The 18,342-nt window shown below is 43.0% G+C and overlaps 1 protein-coding gene across 1 annotated transcript; it reads left to right on the top strand.

Annotated features, from left to right (window-relative positions):
* The first annotated feature begins 4,740 nt into the window (after positions 1-4,740).
* LOC120045917 (acylphosphatase-2-like) lies at positions 4,741-18,046 on the top strand. Its single transcript, XM_038990844.1, has 4 exons — positions 4,741-4,807; positions 5,243-5,259; positions 5,643-5,752; positions 17,932-18,046. The coding sequence occupies exons 1-4, from the start codon at positions 4,741-4,743 to the stop codon at positions 18,044-18,046; spliced, it is 309 nt and encodes a 102-aa protein (XP_038846772.1).
* Positions 18,047-18,342: the final 296 nt, after the last annotated feature.

Below are 18,342 nucleotides of genomic sequence, written 5' to 3'. Positions count from 1 at the left end.
AAGCCATGAGGTCGAAGGAATTGTCCGTAGAGCTCCGAGAGGATTCTGTAGAGACACAGATCTGGGTAAGGGTACCAAAATTGTTTTTTCAGCATTGAAGGTCCCCAAGAACACAGTAGCCTCCATCATTATTAAATGGAAGAAGTGTGGAAACACCAAGACTCTTCCTAGAGCTGGACCTCGGCCAAACTGAACAATCGGGGGAGAAGGGCCTTGGTCGGGGACGTATCAATGAATCTACCAGGTACCACCCCAAAGCCGTAAACACGGGCACCCTCATAGATATCATCCTCACCAACTTGCCCTCTAAATACACCTCTGCTGTTTTCAACCAAGATCTCAGCGATCACTGCCTCATTGCCTGCATCCATAATGGGTCAGCGGTCAAACGACCTCCACTCATCACTGTCAAACGCTCCCTGAAACACTTCAGCGAGCAGGCCTTTCTAATCGACCTGGCCGGGGTATCCTGGCAGGATATTGATCTCATCCCGTCAGTAGAGGATGCCTGGTTATTTTTTTTAAATGTCTTCCTCACCATCTTAAATAAGCATGCCCCATTCAAGAAATTTAGAACCAGGAACAGATATAGCCCATGGTTCTCTCCAGACCTGACTGCCCTTAACCAACACAAAAACATCCTATGGCGTTCTGCATTAGCATCGAACAGCCCCCGTGATATGCAACTTTTCAGGGAAGCTAGAAACCAAAATACACAGGCAGTTAGAAAAGCCAAGGCTAGCTTTTTTCAAGCAGAAATTTGCTTCCTGTAACACAAACTCAAAAAAGTTCTGGGACACTGTAAAGATCATGGAGAATAAGAACACCTCCTCCCAGCTGCCCACTGCACTGAGGACAGGAAACACTGTCACCACCGATAAATCCACTATAATTGAGAATTTCAATAAGCATTTTTCTACAGCTGGCCATTCTTTCCACCTGGCTACCCCTACCCCGGTCAACAGCACTGCGCCCCCCACAGCAACTCGCCCAAGCCTTCCCCATTTCTCCTTCTCCCAAATCCAATCAGCTGATGTTCTGAAAGAGCTGCAAAACACATGGAGTAAAACAAACATACAGTCAATAATACAGTAGAAAAATAAGTATATACAATGTAAGCCTCTACAAACAAGCTATTTTGTGACTAAGCATTCTTTTCAAATGTTTTCTGAAAAGAATATGAGTTTTACTGCTGTGCTGTTCTGATGTGTATCAGTATCTATCTGTGTGTTTGTGTGTGTGCACATCTGATTTAGACGTGTTTGTTTGTGTGTGTTGGGTATATAGCCGCTCTGCACTGTATTTTACAGGTTAAGTAGGTTATGCTTTTTGTATGTAATTTCAGACCCTGGGGGGGATCTATCAAATCAACTCATTTCCATCAGATAGAGCCAGACATTTGCTGAACCTTCACCTAAATGTTATTTTTCATCCTCACTAATACAGACAATTGACTGTGTTTTGCTTGGGTGCTTTTTTTCCCCAATGGCTGGCATTTACCATGGTTATCCAAGATATGAGTGTTTTAGGAAATATGTCTAAAAACATCAGTAGATCTGTGGGCCAAATGAGACAGGATGGTTTGTCTGCCATCTAGTGGACAAAGTGGTTCAAGCTTTTCTGTTGCCAGTTCCTCCTGACATTATTCTGGACAGCTGTTGGTGTCTTCAAGTCGGTGTCTGCGACGTGGCTGGTTTCTGTAGACCCTGCCACATACGTCTGAGCCGTTGAATTGCATCTCCACTTTGTCTCTGTACTGACATTTTGCCTGTTTGATTGTCTTACGGAGGGAATAATTACACTGTATTTGACCATATTCCCAGTCACCTTGCCGTGGTTAAATGCGGTGGTTAGCGCTTTCAGTTTTACGCAAATGCTGTCATCCATGTTTTTTGGTTTGGGTAGGTTTTAATAGTCACAGTGGGAACAACATCCCCTATACACTTCCTGATGAACTCAGTCACCGTGTCCGTGTATATGTCAATGTTATTCTCAGAGGCAACCCGGAACATATCCCAGTCCTCGTGATCAAAACAATCTTGAAACATGGATTTTGATTGGTCAGACCAGCGTTTAATAGACCTTAGCACGGGTACTTCTTGTTTGAGTTTCTGCTTATAGGAAGGGAGGAGCAGAATGGAGTCATGATCTGATTTGCCAAAGGGAGGGCAGGGGAGGGCCTTGTAGCCATCCCGGAAGGGAGAGTAACAATGGTTGAGAGTTCTTGTATTGCGAGTACTACAGTCAGTGTTGATAGAAATCCCCAGCCACAATAAATGCAACCTCAGTGTTACATACGCCTCTAGGAAGAGGGAACGCAACACCCTGCTACAACTCCACTCCCCGTGGAGTGAAAGAGGTATGGGACTGTAGGTGCGAGTAAGGATGACAAAGGCAGAGAATTTACCGTTTACTGGGAATTTATTCCTTCACATGGTAATATGCTTTCAATTGTGGGGAAAAGGGGCTGAACGGAACCAAAGCAAAGAAAGTAAATGTCAAAGCCTCCTCTCCTACCTACCCACTACTTACCTAGCTTAGCACCACCTGGTGCGCTAACCAAAATACAAGGGGGTGGTCCGCCCAGGTCTTACCTAGTGTATATAGACAGTAAATACTACGGGTTATGTATGCCCGCAGGCCTCTTGCCTAAGCACTCCCTAGGTGCCTTCCCCTTCCCCCCTAGGAACAAATGAAACAGAATAATACAAACAAGTTCAACAATCAAAACAGACCTTTGGACATAAACATACCTCCGCAGGACCGCTACAAAATACTTCACAAAAAAAAACTACTAACTCAGGATATTAAAGAAGCTCTCTCTCTGAGCAACAAATAAACACAGAATACAGGGCATAACCATACACTCTCTCTCTGCAACAACCAACATAGGACATACTAATCATCTCCCTTCTGAGCAACAGAACACTGGCTTATATAGCTGGAGAAGGAGTCTGTAATGGGATACAGCTGTATCCTGACGGGGCGGGGTCAGCTCCAATTAGCAATGGGGCCGACCAATCAGCTGCTTGGGGGAATTTCAGGAAGCCATCCTGAAACACACACATACAAACAAAACCATAACACAGAAACTGGGGAACGTAACACTCAGGAAATGTGGTTTCCACTTTGCACAAAGTCCAGTGTAGTTCCTTGAGGGCCGTCGTGGTATCGGCTTGAGGGGGAATATACACACCTGTGACTATAACTGAAGAGAATTCTCTTGGGAGGTAATAAGGTTGACATTTGATTGTGAGATATTCTTGGTCGGGTTAACAAAAGAACTTGTGTTCCACTACGTTATCACAATCACAATCACCATGAGTAGTTACTCATGAAACATGCACCGCCGCCTTGCTTCTCCCCGGAGAGTTCTTTATTCCTGTCTGCACGATGTACTGAGAACCCAGCTGGATGTATGGACAGGGACACATAGCATAATGATTCTAACAACCTAAGAGCTTGTTGCTGCATTATTACACCCACTGTGAACCTAAGGATGGTATTTGCTGTAGGAGGAAGCACATGGATGTTCTGGGCTTGAGCATAAAGGTTCACTTTTCTAAACTGGAAAGTATCAGTTCATGTTTAGAAAATAATGGGGTAATATTTATGCAAATACATTTTTTCTACTGGATATGTTGTATAAGAACTGTATTTTAATTTGAATGTGGTAGTAAATATGAATATATTTTAAAGTAACTGTATTCCCTTGGATATGTAATATGAGTATTGCCTGGGTTGTGAGTCAATGTGGGTGGGAGGATTTATTTTCTGGGATCTGGAGTGGAAATTCATTCCACGGGTTAAGAAATGGCACATTTGTGCTATTTATACTTTTGCCCTCAAAGTCAGTGTGAGGTTGATGCTGCAGGCAAAGATCAGTCAGGAGTCCAGTTCAGCTCATGTTTCTGAGTCAGCAGGTAGCTGCAGGTCATAGCTAAGGGGCCCCAGGTTGGCAGAGAGCCCTAGTTATCATTTAGCCCAAGGTTAACACTATATTCTAGTTACTGGTAGCTCAGATAGGTAGCTTCATGTTAGCCGGTATATCAGCCTGAGACAAGCGCTAGACAGCTGCAGGTATAGAGGAAGCTTAAAGTTATCAAACAGCTGCAGGGTTGTGGTAGTTAGCTACCAAGATTGCATGGGTCATTTATCTAATAACCTATACAAGCAAGCTATTTTGTGATTAAGCATTCTTTTCAGATGTTTTCTGAATATAATATGAGTTTCACTGTTCTGATGTGTATAAGTATCTCTGTGCTTGCTGTGTGTGTGTATGTGTGTGTGTGCGTTCATCTGATTTACACGTGTATTTATTTGTATGTGTTGGGTATATATCCGCTCTGCACTGTATTTTACAGGTTAAGTAGGTTATGTTTGTTTGTATGTAATTTCAGACCCTGAGGGATCTATCAAATCAACTTTTGTTCCATCCATCCAGCCAGACATTTGCTGAACCTTCACCCAAAAGCTCTTTTCAACACTAACACCCTCACTAATACAGACTTTGACACTTGACATTGTTTTGCTTGTGTGCTTTCCCCCCCCCCCCAATGGCTGGCATTTACCATGGCTATCCAAGATATGAGGGTTTTAGGAAATATGTCTAAAAACAGCAGTAGATCTGTGGACCAAATGAGACAGGATGGTTTGTCTGCCATCTAGTGGACAAAGTGTCTCAAGCTTTTCTGTTGCCAGTTCCTCCTGACATTATTCTGGACAGCTGTTGAATTCACCATGTCCAATGACGCAGCTGGTGCAAAATTGTGTTCTGTAGATTTTGAGATATTTGGCCATGTCCAAGGTTGGTGTCTTCATGTTGCTTGTAATTATTAATTGCACAGTATTCCCGTCGTGAGTGACCATACTGTAAAATGATCTGCGTTTCTTAATTTAGGTTCTTGCAAGTGTCCATTGCTCTGTGTTTTTATAAGCGTAGTGCACTTCACTAAATAAGCAAAGTAACACTTGCTTGCTAAGAGTCTCTGATTTACACTTGCCTTCAATGACACATAGCCTACAGGTTCTAACAACCTAAGAGCTTGCTACTGCATTATTACACCCACATTCTGTTTACAATCCTACAGTTAGTTATTTGTTTCCACCCACAGTACTCTTACAGTACAGTCAATATGGAACCTATCGTCATAAGTGAAGACTCAGTCAACTGTATAAGCTAATAAGTGACACACCGGCCTATTATATTTGTCAGTAATCACGTTTTCTCTGTTTCTTGTAGGGGTCTGTTTCAGAATGGTAAGTTTCTCCCACAAGACCCTATAACTGAATTTCAGTCAAATGAAAATAATAAAAATTCTACTCTGCTAAATGAAGTGCCCACCCCTCGCACTTTCACAGAGGAGATGCCAACCAACAGTATAGTGCCTAGTGATATCACTCATGACTGTATGAATCATGTTCATTGTTCATTGCTCTCTCTCTCTCTCTCTCTCTCTCTCTCTCTCTCTCTCTCTCTCTCTCTCTCTCTCTCTCTCTCTCTCTCTCTCTCTCTCTCTCTCTCTCTCTCTCTCTCTCTCTCTCTCTCTCTCTCTCTCTCTCTCTCTCTCTCTCTCTCTCTCTCTCTCTCTCTCTCTCTCTCTCTCTCTCTCTCTCTCTCTCTCTCTCTCTCTCTTCTACAGTACACAGAAAAGGAGGGTCTGAGACTGGGTCTGTGTGGCTGGGTGAAGAACACCAACAAGGGCACTGTGGTCGGCCAGGTTCAGGGGCCTGCAGACATGATCTGTGAGATGTAAGTCCTACACCACTATCTACTGCATTGAAAAAAACACCCCATGCTAACCAAGGCGCGGAACGCAGTAAAAGCTCCACAGAGTGAAAGACAGTAGGAACAACAGTCTTATTTTGCATTGAAATATGGACTTTGAAAATGTTCTAACCATTTTCAACCCTTTCTAAAAGTGATACAGAATGCAGTGCCAATCATCCCCTCCCATCGCTGATCTGTCTTAAAGGCCCTGTGTTTTATATACACTAAGTATACAAAACATTTAAAACACTTGCTCTTTCCATGACATACACTGACCAGGTGAATCCAGGTGAAAGCTATGATCGCTTATTGATGTCACTTCTTAAATCCGCTTCGATCAGTGTAGATGAAGGGGATGAGACAGGTTAAAGAAGGATTTTTAAGGCTCGAGACAATTGAAACATGGATTGTGTATGTGTGCCATTTGGTGGGTGAATGAGCAAGAAAAAAGTTTTTAGTGCCTTTGAATGGGGTATGGTAGTAGGTGCCAGGCACACCGGTTTGTGTCAAGAACTGCAACGCTGCTGGGCTTTTCATGGTCAACAGTTTCCCGTGTGTATCAAGAATGGTCCACCACCCAAAGGACATCCAGCCAACTTTATACAAATTGTCATATGCGATGACGCTGGAGAGACGAAGCAGGTACGGGGAGTAAAACATTTAATAAAGACGGGCATGGAACGAGACAGGAACAGCGTCAGCAAACTAATACTAAAGACAAAAACAATACAGCAGCAGGGAACAGAGCTGGGGAACTGACAAATATAGGGGAGGAAAAGAACAGGTGATAACTGAGTCCAGGTGAGTCCACTAACGCTGATGCGCGTGATGAGGGAAGGCAGGTGTGCGTGATGGATGGCAGGAGTGCGTGATGGATGGCAGGAGTGCGTGATGCAGGGCAACCTGGCGCCCTCAAGTGCCAGGGGGAGGGAAGAGCGGAAGCAGACGTGACACAAACTGTGGGAAGCATTGGAGAAAACATGGGCCAGCATCCCTGTGGAACGCAACTCAATATTAGGAAAGTGTTCCTAATGTTTGGTATACTCAGTATATATTTCCACACTATGAGGTTGGAATAATACTGTGAAATTGTGAAAATGATGATAATGCAATTTTAGTGTAAGAGCTGTTTGAAAAGAATACCTGAAATTTCAGCCTGTTTTGGTGGGATGGAGTTTTAGCCTGCCTGTCGACATCACCAGGTAGTATAAGTTAATATACCAATAATAGAGAGAGTTTCAAACCTCTGCCAATAACAGATAGGGATCTGTAACCTGAAAACTCCCATTAGGCTCATCCAATTAGGCCCCTAACTCAAACCACTCCCAGACAGTCCTAGCAAAATTCTTGCCTGAGAAATTGCTATTTGCTAAGACCATTTTGACCATTTTAGTTGAATAAAATAACAGTAAGGTACTTAATTGTTACCCAGAAATGATTTGATATTGAGATAATTAAAATGGCTGCATTGGGCCTTTACTCAGTGCCTGACTTGGGCAGGAGCTCACTTGAGCTCTTCTACTGCTTGAGCTCCTATTCCACTTATAGAATATTAGCTCAAAAGTATTGTGGAGCTCCTGCACCTAAATGTAAACAGTACCAGCACCCAAAATGAATACCGGCACGTATTTCAGTCCAAGTCAAGCACTGCCTTTAATGTTTTTCTCTTATTATACCAGCAGGTGGCACTATTACCCTGCATAGACCAGTTCCAGCATTCCATAGTCGTGTTATAGTCGTGTTATAGAACTAAACTCAATAGAATTTAGACTTTTTGGAGTCACACTTCACTCAGTGATTGTTTTTACAATCCTCACAATCCTCGAGTCTGTCTAGCCCCATAGATATGATTGGCTTTATTTTCCTCTGTTCTGGTGGGCAGGGCAATCCCAGACCACTGCCTGCACATTCTGTAATGATGAGATAGTCTTTTGGCATAGCCTTCCACTAGAACGTCCTGATACATTCAGTTTCTCTGGGAGAGAAATATCACACGATTCAAACTGCATTTTCCTTCCAAGTTAAGTGCTATTACCCAGACCTATTATTTTGACTGATCTTTGTGTGTTGGTGTGATATGAGCTATTAATTGTTGTTGTTGTTGGTGTTGGCACACACGTAAGCTGATTACTATGGATAATGTGTTTCTTATTGTCAGAGTTTGTCACAAATGTTCCCTTTGAGAGTCCGTTTGGGGAGGAGATGGAAACCTGCGACTGTCTGCTCTATTTCTCTTTTTCTACATTTTCTTCTTTCTCCTCTCTCAACATTGCTCTTTCGATCTCTTGCTCTCTCTCGCTCTCTCTTGCTCTCTCGCTCTTTCTCTCGTCGATTGGCCAGGGAGTGAGTTTCTTGGTAGAGATAATCTCACCGACAGGACTGGGTTCCGGGGGTGGGTCTCTCATCCAGATGTGAATCTGATGTCATCGGGGTGGAGGCAGGTCACAGAGATTACATCATAATCTCAAGTGTGTTCCACAGAGAGCTATGGGAGGCTGCTCCACACACCCACCCAGCCGCACACCCTCTCTAATGCTTACTGTATCTCATCCCTACGCCCAGAAATTCTTGTAACTAAACACACACACATACACACACACGTTGTTGATACACTGTAGGAGACAAAGTTTTCACAGATCAAAATGATTTTAGTTTTTAGTTAACTTCAGTCTTTCAAGACCTCTGTCAATGTGAGCCAAAACCGAGCTTTACATCTTTTCTCACTCTTAAAGGTTAATTGGTGTAGAGCACACTCTTTGGAAATGCCAAGCCTTCACAGATCACACCTACCCTTTCACGAGGGATACACATTGCTGTGTGTGTGTGCGTGCGTGCATGTGTTTGTGTGTTGTTTTCTTTTACGACAAGTACAAAAGTGTAATGGCTGATCCTGTTTATCCATAGACAGTTGAAGCAGAAAAAAACAGAACGGTGTCTTTGGGACTCAGCAGGGGTCATCTCTTCCTGAGCTCAGCTCTGTTGAGTGTTCTGGATACCTCAACCTGTAGACATGGGATCATTGACAATGCAAACTAAACCCTGGTGCCTACTCACAAGGTCCAGCTATGCGTGCTGCTATGGTAACAGTGTCATTCCTGGGCCATAAAACCTCTATTTAAAGAGCCCTAATGGAATTATCCCCAATTTACGCTGTCTGGTCAGGAGAGAGAGAGTGGTTTGGCCAGTATCAGTCAGCTTTTGTGTTCCCTAATATGACATGATTTCCTTCCTAATTGTTATTTTAGGCCACAGAATTCTGGGTGGATGGATGAACTCGCCCTACTATTGGGCCCAGATCATATCTGCATGGCTGCTGCATCCATCCCCATTGAGATAATTCAATCAGCCATACAGCTACAATGTATTCTACTCAAATCATTAACAAGATTATTTCTTTAACAAATAGGTTGACAAATAATAATGTCTGAAGCTATTGGACAGTATGCAGCTGAGCTCCTGCCTTGAATTGAGTGTTGAGTGTTTTTGATTTTCTCTGAAGCTATACCCAGTACCCCCGGCGGCAGGTAGCCTGGCGGTTGAGTGTTGGGCCTGTAACCAAATTGTTGCTGGGTTGAATCGCAGAGCCGACTAGGTGAAAAATCTTTCTGTGCTCCTCCTGTAAATCGCTCTGGATAAGAGCATTTGCAAAATGACTGAAATGTACCCACCCACGTACCTGCATTTGGCCTTTTTTCTCTCATTTTCCACTGCTCTTTCCCTATCCTACTCTGTTCTGTGTTTGGATCATATTGCTTATTGGTATGTCACAAATAACTTATATGTATAGAACAGCGAAGCCACCACTGAAATCAAGCTAGAAGTCCCCACCTGTTCAATCAGTTTCCAGCTAGCTGATGTAGGCTAGTAGGCTGTAACAGACAGGGAGTGGCATATTGTTTTTATGTGTCAGGGTTCTCTCATTCTTAAAATCAATGAAAGTCATCACAGAAAGCACATGTGTTCCTGGGTGTTTTGTAGACTGGGAGAAAGTGGATGGTGTTTTAGCGCTCTGTATCAGTTGTACTATGTATGCAGCACTGTGGGACTGACCTGCTGCCTGCTATAACTAATATAGCTCTTCTCTCTCCTGAGTCATGTGACCCAAATCAGAACAACTTCTGTGTAGGAAGAGACCTACAAACCACCACTAGGTGGGAGGGAGGGATGATTGTTCAAGAGAGTGAGGGAGAGTGACAGAGGGAGAGGAAATTAGAGAAAGCGAAAGGGAGAAACTGAAAGATGGATTAAGGGAGAGAGAGGGAGGGAGATTGAGTTAATCTATAAGAGAGGATGAGAGATGGGGATAGAATGAGAACAAGAGAGGGAGAAGCAGAGGGTGATGAGGGAGGATGATAAAGTAGTTAGATGGAGGAACAGGGCAGTGGAGGGGTGTGGCTGTAGGTGCCACTGTTTTTCCCAAGGTCTCTGTCCATGGCGGCTGAGACCACTGGTCAGCGAGTGGCACGGCGGGGACACAGATGGTCTGGATTCTGGCCCATTTAATCCCTCTTAGCCCTGTTTTGATGGAGCCCCAACTAAAGCCTTCGTCCTCTCTAAAGCTCTATAGGAATGCCACTACGCCCCCTATTCACTGCAGCTATGTGTAATGCACTGCATGCAGCTGTTGGGCTGATGACTGTTTGGGGACAGGGGTTTTCAGCCTATTATGAAGCTCAGACTGGCCCAGATGTTTCATTTTGACCTCCTCCAACTCCAATGGTAAGATTTCCTCTGGAAGGGTTTTGGATAAAGCTGCTGTTTAGGATGCTTTATCTCTTAGTGAACAAACATCCATCAATCAGTAAGGAATCCATGTAGGTACAATTCTAGAACTGGCACTGCTCATCTCATACCCTCTTCACATTCCTCACTCAGAGAACACACACTTCCCTTAGAAAACACACACACACACACACACCCTACCATACCTACGCTCTCCCATGAGGAATTCCTCTGTGTATGAATTCAGAAGTTACAGAGGGGCGATATTGTGTTTGTATGAACAGTACATATGAGGTCAGTATATCCCCTCCTGCTAGAGCTCCCTCCCCCTGCGCTCTCCTCCCATAAGCTCAGGGACTTTCAAGCGTTCATGCTGGGAGCATGTTGACATCAGGGATGTGGCTGTGTTCAGAGTATCAGCCACTCCCACAGATGGCTAACTCTCACTTACATCAAATGCACATTCCATAAGATTTCCTGCTGCTTGTTGCTCTTTTTAAATCCTGAAATGTAAAGTATTTCACCAATTGGAAGACTAGGCTACAATTGAAGGGTACAGTTCGAATCAGCCATCCCACATTATAATCCATACATATTAACATAACATAGTTTGTTTTATTATACTGTGTCACCCTGGTTCTTTTAAGCAGGAAATGGTCTAGCTGGCCTGGCACTGTTAGTTTTGAATCGCTTTGATACTGTTTTTAATCGCTTTGGTACTCTCTCCACAAGTATGTGGTACATTTTCACAAAATTCCACCCTGGTCACACTTGTAAAGCATCCATTCTTCTCATTACATTTCACAATACACATATTTTGACTCAATGGTTGTGTGGTGACTGATGTTTACAATCAAAATGAATAAACGATGACTGATTTTGAGTGAAACATTGGTTAAATCACCAAAATACAACATGACATCTTTTCAATTTAGTAATTTTACCTACCAGTTAATCCAATAGCAAACAATTAAAGATGTGTGTTTCAAATCAGCCTTAAAAGTACTATGCTACAGTACTGTAAATTACAGTAGATTACAGTTCACATTAAGAAATACACTTACAGTGCCTTCGGAAAGTATTCAGACCCCTTGACTTTTTCCACATTTTGTTAGGTTACAGTCTTATTCTAAGATTATATCATTTCCCCCCCTCATCAATCTACACACAATACCCCATAATGACAAAGCAAAAACTATTTTTTAGAATTTTTTTCTAATTTATAAAAACTACGAAACTGAAATATCCTAATTTACATAAGTACTCAGACCTTTTACGCAGTACTTTGTTGAAGCACCTTTGGCAGAGATTGCAATCGAATCTTCTTGGGTATGACGCTACAAGTTTGGCACACCTGTATTTGGGGAGTTTCTCCCATTCTTCTCTGCAGATTCTCTCAAGCTATTTCAGGTTGGATGGGGAGCTTTGCTGCACAGCTATTTTCAGGTCTCTCCAGAGATGTTCGATCGGGTTCAAGTCCGGGCTCTGGCTAGGCCACTCAAGGACGTTCAGAGACTTGTTCCGGAGCCACTCGTGCGTTGTCTTGGCTGTGTGCTTAGGGTTGTTGTAAACCTTCACCCCAGTCTGAGGTCCTGAGTGCTCTGGAGCAGGTTTTCATCAAGGAGCTCTCTGTACTTTGCTCCATTCATCTTTGCCTCGATTCTGACTAGTCTCCCAGTCCCTGCCACCACCATGCTTCACCATAGGGATGGTGCCATGTTCCCTCCAGACATGATGCTTGGCATTCAGGCCAAAGAGTTCAATGTTGGTTTCAGTCTTTTGGTGCCTTTTGGCATTCTCCAAACGGGCTGTCATGTTCCTTTTACTGAGGAGTGGCTTCTGTCTGACCACTCTACCACAAAGGCCTGATTGTTGGAGTTCTGCAGAGATGGTTGTCCTTCTGGAATGTTCTCCCATCTCCACAGAGGAACTCTGGAGCTCTGTCAGAATGACCATCGTGCTCTTGGTCATCTCCCTGACCAAGGCCCTTCTCCCCCGATTGCTCAGGTTGGCTGGGCAGCCAGCTCTAGTCTTGGTGGTTCCAAACTTCTTCCATTTAAGAATGATGGAGGCCACTGTGTTCTTGGGGACCTTCAATGCTGCAGAAATTTTTTGGTACCCTTCCCCAGATCTGTGCCTCAACACAATCCTGTCTCAGAGCTCTATGGACAATTCCTTCGACCTCATGGCTTGGTTTTTGCTCTGACATGCACTGTCAACTGTGGGACCTTATATAGACAGGTGTCTGCCTTTCCAAATCATGTACAATCAATTAAATTTACCACACATGGACACAAATCAAGTTGTAGAAACATCTCAAGGATGATCAATGGAAACAGGATGCACCTGAGCTCAACTTCGAGTCTTTTAGCAAGGGGTCTGAAAACTTATGTAAAGAAGGTGTTTCTAAAAACCTGTTTTTGCTTTGTCATAATGGTGTGTTGTGTGTAGATTGTTGAGGATTTTTATTTATTTAATACATTTTAGAATAAGGCTGTAACGTAACAAATGTGTAAAAAGTCAAGGGGTCTGAATACTTTCCGTAGACACTGTATACCCAGTGAAGGCAAATAACCTTGAATGTAATGTGGATTTTAGCAAACAACAGCTAACAAAAGCTAACACAGTCAAATCAAACTCTGAAGTTACAGCTAACTAGCTCCCTTAAAATGTATTTGAGCTATTTTGCATTGACATTCATGTCCACATTAATGATGCTGCATAATTTCACCTGGTCAGAAAAATGGCTAGCTGACATCCGACACCATTAACTATCTTTGCCAGGGGGGAGATCGAATTCGCATTTTGCAACATTGCTGCCAATGTCGGATTGGCAAACTGCAAGGTTCATACAAAGCTCTGCTGTTGCAAACTAAAAGCATACACTCATAGATAAAAAGGCTCTATAGATAGAACCTTTTGGTCAATTCAAATTTGAACTGCCATTCTGATTCAAAACCCAACTGCCATTCCATTATGGCGATGCAACAGGACAGTAGTTGAACTTGCAAATAGCCAACCAATAAGCATGTTATTTTTCTATTTATTAAGGTAAGCAAACGTTATTATTTAATTGAAATATATAAAACCAAAAGTCATATAGCAAACTATAGCTAGGCTAGATAAACAAAGTTGTATTAGAATTTGAGCACCATTTGTAAGCTGGTTTTTGCTATCTTTGCTATCTAGCTGCTTAGCTAGACAGGAAAAAGTTAGGCTACTTTAATTAGCCACTTTACAAGCTAGCTAGCTAACAAATATTTTTTTATTATTATGGAATATGCCAAATAGAGCTAGCTACAGACCCAGCCTGACATTGGCAATTAGCTAATTGTTACTTTTATTTCAGTTGCAAAGTAGGTGTACTGTCTAATCAAATGTCCAAAATTAAATTCGACAAATTAAAATACAACCTAACGTTTAGCACACATTCATTTGCATCAAGCCTGTTTTGAGCATTTGGCCATAAATTCTCATCCACAGCAATGTGAATGTTGTTCATGCACCGTGTGAAAAAGCTTTTGGCATGGCGAATCCAAGCTTGACATTGGTCTGCATTGATGTCGTCGTATGCCTCATCCATGGCCAGAAGGAGGGTGGCAAACTCATGGGGATGGCAATCGTATACATTACACCTCTAATTCCTCAATTGGGTTAAGGAAAGGAGAGTATGGAGGCAGGTGAAGGGTCACGAATCGGGGATGGGCCCGAAACCATGCTTGAACTACCTCTGCATGTTGGAATCTGACATTGTCCCACACAATGACATCGGTGATCCCTTCATCTTGACAGGCCTGATCAATTTCATTGAGAAACAATGAGGTGTGCAGCTTTGTAGGATCCAAGTAATGGCCTATGTCCTACCACACCATCTTCAGAGATAGCTACGCACATGGAGATGTTTCCCCACGTTGTCCAGGCACTTGAACGGTCGCCCATCGGCGGATGAGGCTCTGCCCACGACGCAGAGTTTTGGCCAGGTTGAAGCCCACTTCATCAACAAAGATATACTTGTGATGGTTCACAGCAGCATCAAGCACCATCACCCTCTAAAAATATATATATATTTTTTATAGTATAGTTCCAACATGATATTGTGAAGTAGCATGTGCGTCAAATAGTAACAGCAGTACAGTATATAGTGCTGTACCTGAACATACTCGGCCCGCAGTTGTTTCACCCTATCGTTGTTTCTCACAAAAGGCACCAGGTAAATGTGTTTCATAGATACCTGGTGCCTCTTCAAAAAGCGGATGATTGTTGGTATGCTGATGGATGCCACATTGGCAAAGGTGTCATCGTGCTCCCTAATGGCCTGCTCGATTTCAGATGGTCGGTCAGCACACAGCCACATCCATGGGGTCTTGTCAATCCTGAGGGTAGAACAGTGTATACTGTCAATAGATCATACTGTAACATGTTTTGTGAATTTACATGCATTACAATGTCATTTACTGTACATGTAATGAGAAAGCATAGTGCACATCCTGCAGACTTACCTGTTTTCTTGACGAAATGTTGACAATTGATCTTCTCAGATTGGGGTGAACTAATCGGGCGGCCTCTGCCATGGTAAGGCCTCTGTTTACCATATGATCAACAACGATGGCCCGGACTTCATTAGATACAACAGTTCCTGCCGTATGCCTCCCTCTCTCTGATGTCCACCTCTTTGACGGGGCCCATGTCCACCTCTCTGAGGGGCCCCTTGTCCATGAGCTATTTTATTTTTCCTCTCCCTTGCTGTCTATCCTGCTCCATGTTGAAAGAAAGTGCAAGTGTTTACACACACCCTTTTATATGGTGGCCAATTGTGGTTGCCCCTATGTGAAATCAATTAGCAATAACAAGTGGTTATTATCTATGGTTATCATGTATCATACATGTCATTTTATTGTATTTATTTGTATTGAACCTTTATTTAACTAGGCAAATCAGTTAAGAACAAATTCTTATTTACAATGACAGCCTACCACGGCCATACCCTAACACGGGCCAATTGTCCGCCGCCCTATGGGACTCCTAATCACGGCCGGTTGTTGATACAGCCTGGAATCGAATCAGGGTCTGTAGTGACGCCTCTAGGGCTGAGATGCAGTGCCTTAGACCGCTGCGCCACTCGGGAGCCCATTAGGAGGCCACATTTAGGTGTTTATACTTTACAAACACACATTTTATTTCTGTAGTTCTCTAAATCCATATATAGTAGACAAACCAGTTAAAATCTATAGGTTTACCAAATGGTTAAGTGATTTTAACCATTAAGCGCAATTGGATTAAGAGATGGTCAAATGTTTTTAAACAAATGAGAAGAGAATCATATGAAATGTATTGTGAACATTGCATTGTGAAAGGTTTTTCCAGATGAAATAACTAATTAGGTTTGGTGAAAAAGTTACTGTGTGATTTGTTTTTGTGTTGTACTTAGTCAATTGAAAATATGCTTCAAGTTTTGATCTGTTTTGAGTTTTGTACTAAGAGTTGTTCAATTTTACCACGTACTTGTGAAAATAGTACCAAAGCGATAAAAAAAACTTGTAACTTTGGCAGTGTTGGAAGTCCAACTTCATTATAAACCATACAGAGCCATTAGCCAGCCAGGCCCAGTTAAGATTGCTCCAGATTGCTCTCCAGGAACAATGCAATGCCTTAGTTTATTCTGCAGCAGAACATTTGTTTAAAACACATTGAATTCCTTCCCATACACTGGTCTATGTTATCTCATTTCCTCAAGTGTGTGGGAAAAAGGAAACGTCCTTTCCTCTAGAGGCCTGGTCAGTCAGGCAGTCAGGCAGAGAGGATGCAGTGGGTGGTGCTCACTCAGAGACCAGGCCATTATTATCAACCCACCATCAAATGGTCAATGTTAGGTCTTGTTATAGCAGCTAATACAGTCATTGCTCTCTCGTCGCTCGCTCTGTCTTTCTCTCTCTGTGACACACACCACATTGTTTTTCTTTTCATGTGCTTATTAAATCAGTTCACACGGTCATGTGCTTCTAAATTGGGATAATTCACTTATTAGGGGGTGGACTGGCGGGTAGCTTTGCTTGAGAGGTTCAACCTACGAGTCAAAAACATCAATGCCCATCTATTACCAGGACAAGAAGAGCAAATGCTTTGAACAAGGAAAATAGCCACAGACACATCATATAGTAGATAGACAACCCTCATTATGCTCATACTCTTTTGGGTTCAATACTCCATTTTATTTTGCAGAGTGAAGTCAGTGGAGATGAATATTTACCTGATGCAACGGCGACTTAGAGCTAACCTCTAAGCCCTGTGATTGCTGTCAAATCAGCAGTCTGTGGGCTGTGTGCGACACTAGAGCAGAGCGGAGCAGAGAATGCAGATGGAGATGTTGCCTCATCCCTCTCTCTCTCTCCCTCCATTTCGCTCTCTGTCATTGAGGCAGCTGTCGGTCAGCCGGCACGCTATGGGCAGCTATTGCGTTGTGTCTCTGTGATCTGACCGAACTCCCATCGCACCAGACCGTGCTTCAGGATGACCACATGTGGCGCACTGATCCTCTACAATCTCTCCACTAATCTACACAGACTAGGAAATAATGTATCCCATATCGGCCATGCAGCGACTTGAGTGACAGGGCCTCAGTCTCCAGGGCTTGACCTACATGCTGTAGAGTAAGCATGTTGCCTGTTGCTCCTCACTGAGGCATGTCTCATGGTAAACTGAGGTTTCGACTCAAGACAGTGCTGAGTTATACAATTCAATTTACTTGATTATGTTTGTGTTGTGCTTTTCCCAAAGTCATTTGTCATAGAGAACACTAGAGATGGTGCCAAGAAAAACTGCCTCCTATGCACTGTACCGAGTTTGGCTGGGGCTTGGACTCAGGCTATAGCTGAATCATTTGTCTTTGCTGACAGAAGTTAGGATCATGTTGCTGAACCATTTTTACCAGTCGGCTGAAACAGAGGTTGAAGTTTTAGTGAATGCCCACAGCTGTTTACCAGATGACAAAAATCCCAGTTTTGCAAGGGATAGGAGGGACTATATTATAGCGGATACAGTCAATCTAGTGTCACCCACATGGGTTGGCCGGCTTTCTTAGAAAGCCTGCATTCCCTTTGTCCATCTGACATGTGACAAGCCTTATTTGGCCTTGGAACTGTTTGCTGAACAGAGGGGTCTCCAGAAAACCTCAGATTCCCTGCTGTCTAGAGCGTGTTCAAACTCTCAAAGTTAATTTTAGCAATGGAATGTATGTTCCCAAGCTATAGAGAACATGGTTAGCGGTTGAGATGATAAACAGATCATGTAGTAGCTTATATTAGAGAAAATAGCCAACACAAGAAAAGAGCAGAGTGATCATTCCTTATGGGAAACAGAAGCAGTGTGTTGCCTAAAAAAATGACCATCATTGACATGAGGGTAGTGGATAACAGAACATCTCTATCTTTCTAATGGCACAGGAAGGTGTGGCTGAGTAAGGAGGGGAGTCCCAGCTGTCGCATCACCCGAGCCTCGTTCTCCAATGAGAGATCCATTGACAAGGTGGAGCTCTTTGGCTTCAAGACACGCTTCTGAGGAACTCCCTTCATCCAACGCCACTCTAACCACACCCTCTCCCGCACCTTTACCACATCAATGTCACCTACTGTCTCTGTGGGTACCACCTTATGTTTCTAAATGCATTGTTTCGTTCCCAACCTTTCTGAAAAATACATAAATAAATGTCAAGATTTTTTGAGATGCCTAAATCTATTATGCAGACAGTTTGAAATTGTGTGACATTTTTTTAAGTAGAAGCTAATCCAAATAGTTGCTCATCCAAAAGTTGTTGTCTTTTTCTCATAAATGCATTCCCCGTCTGAACATTTTGA

This window comes from Salvelinus namaycush, chromosome 4, assembly GCF_016432855.1.
Source record: "Salvelinus namaycush isolate Seneca chromosome 4, SaNama_1.0, whole genome shotgun sequence".
NCBI lineage: Eukaryota > Metazoa > Chordata > Actinopteri > Salmoniformes > Salmonidae > Salvelinus > Salvelinus namaycush.
This window is presented reverse-complemented; position numbering and strand designations above follow the sequence as displayed.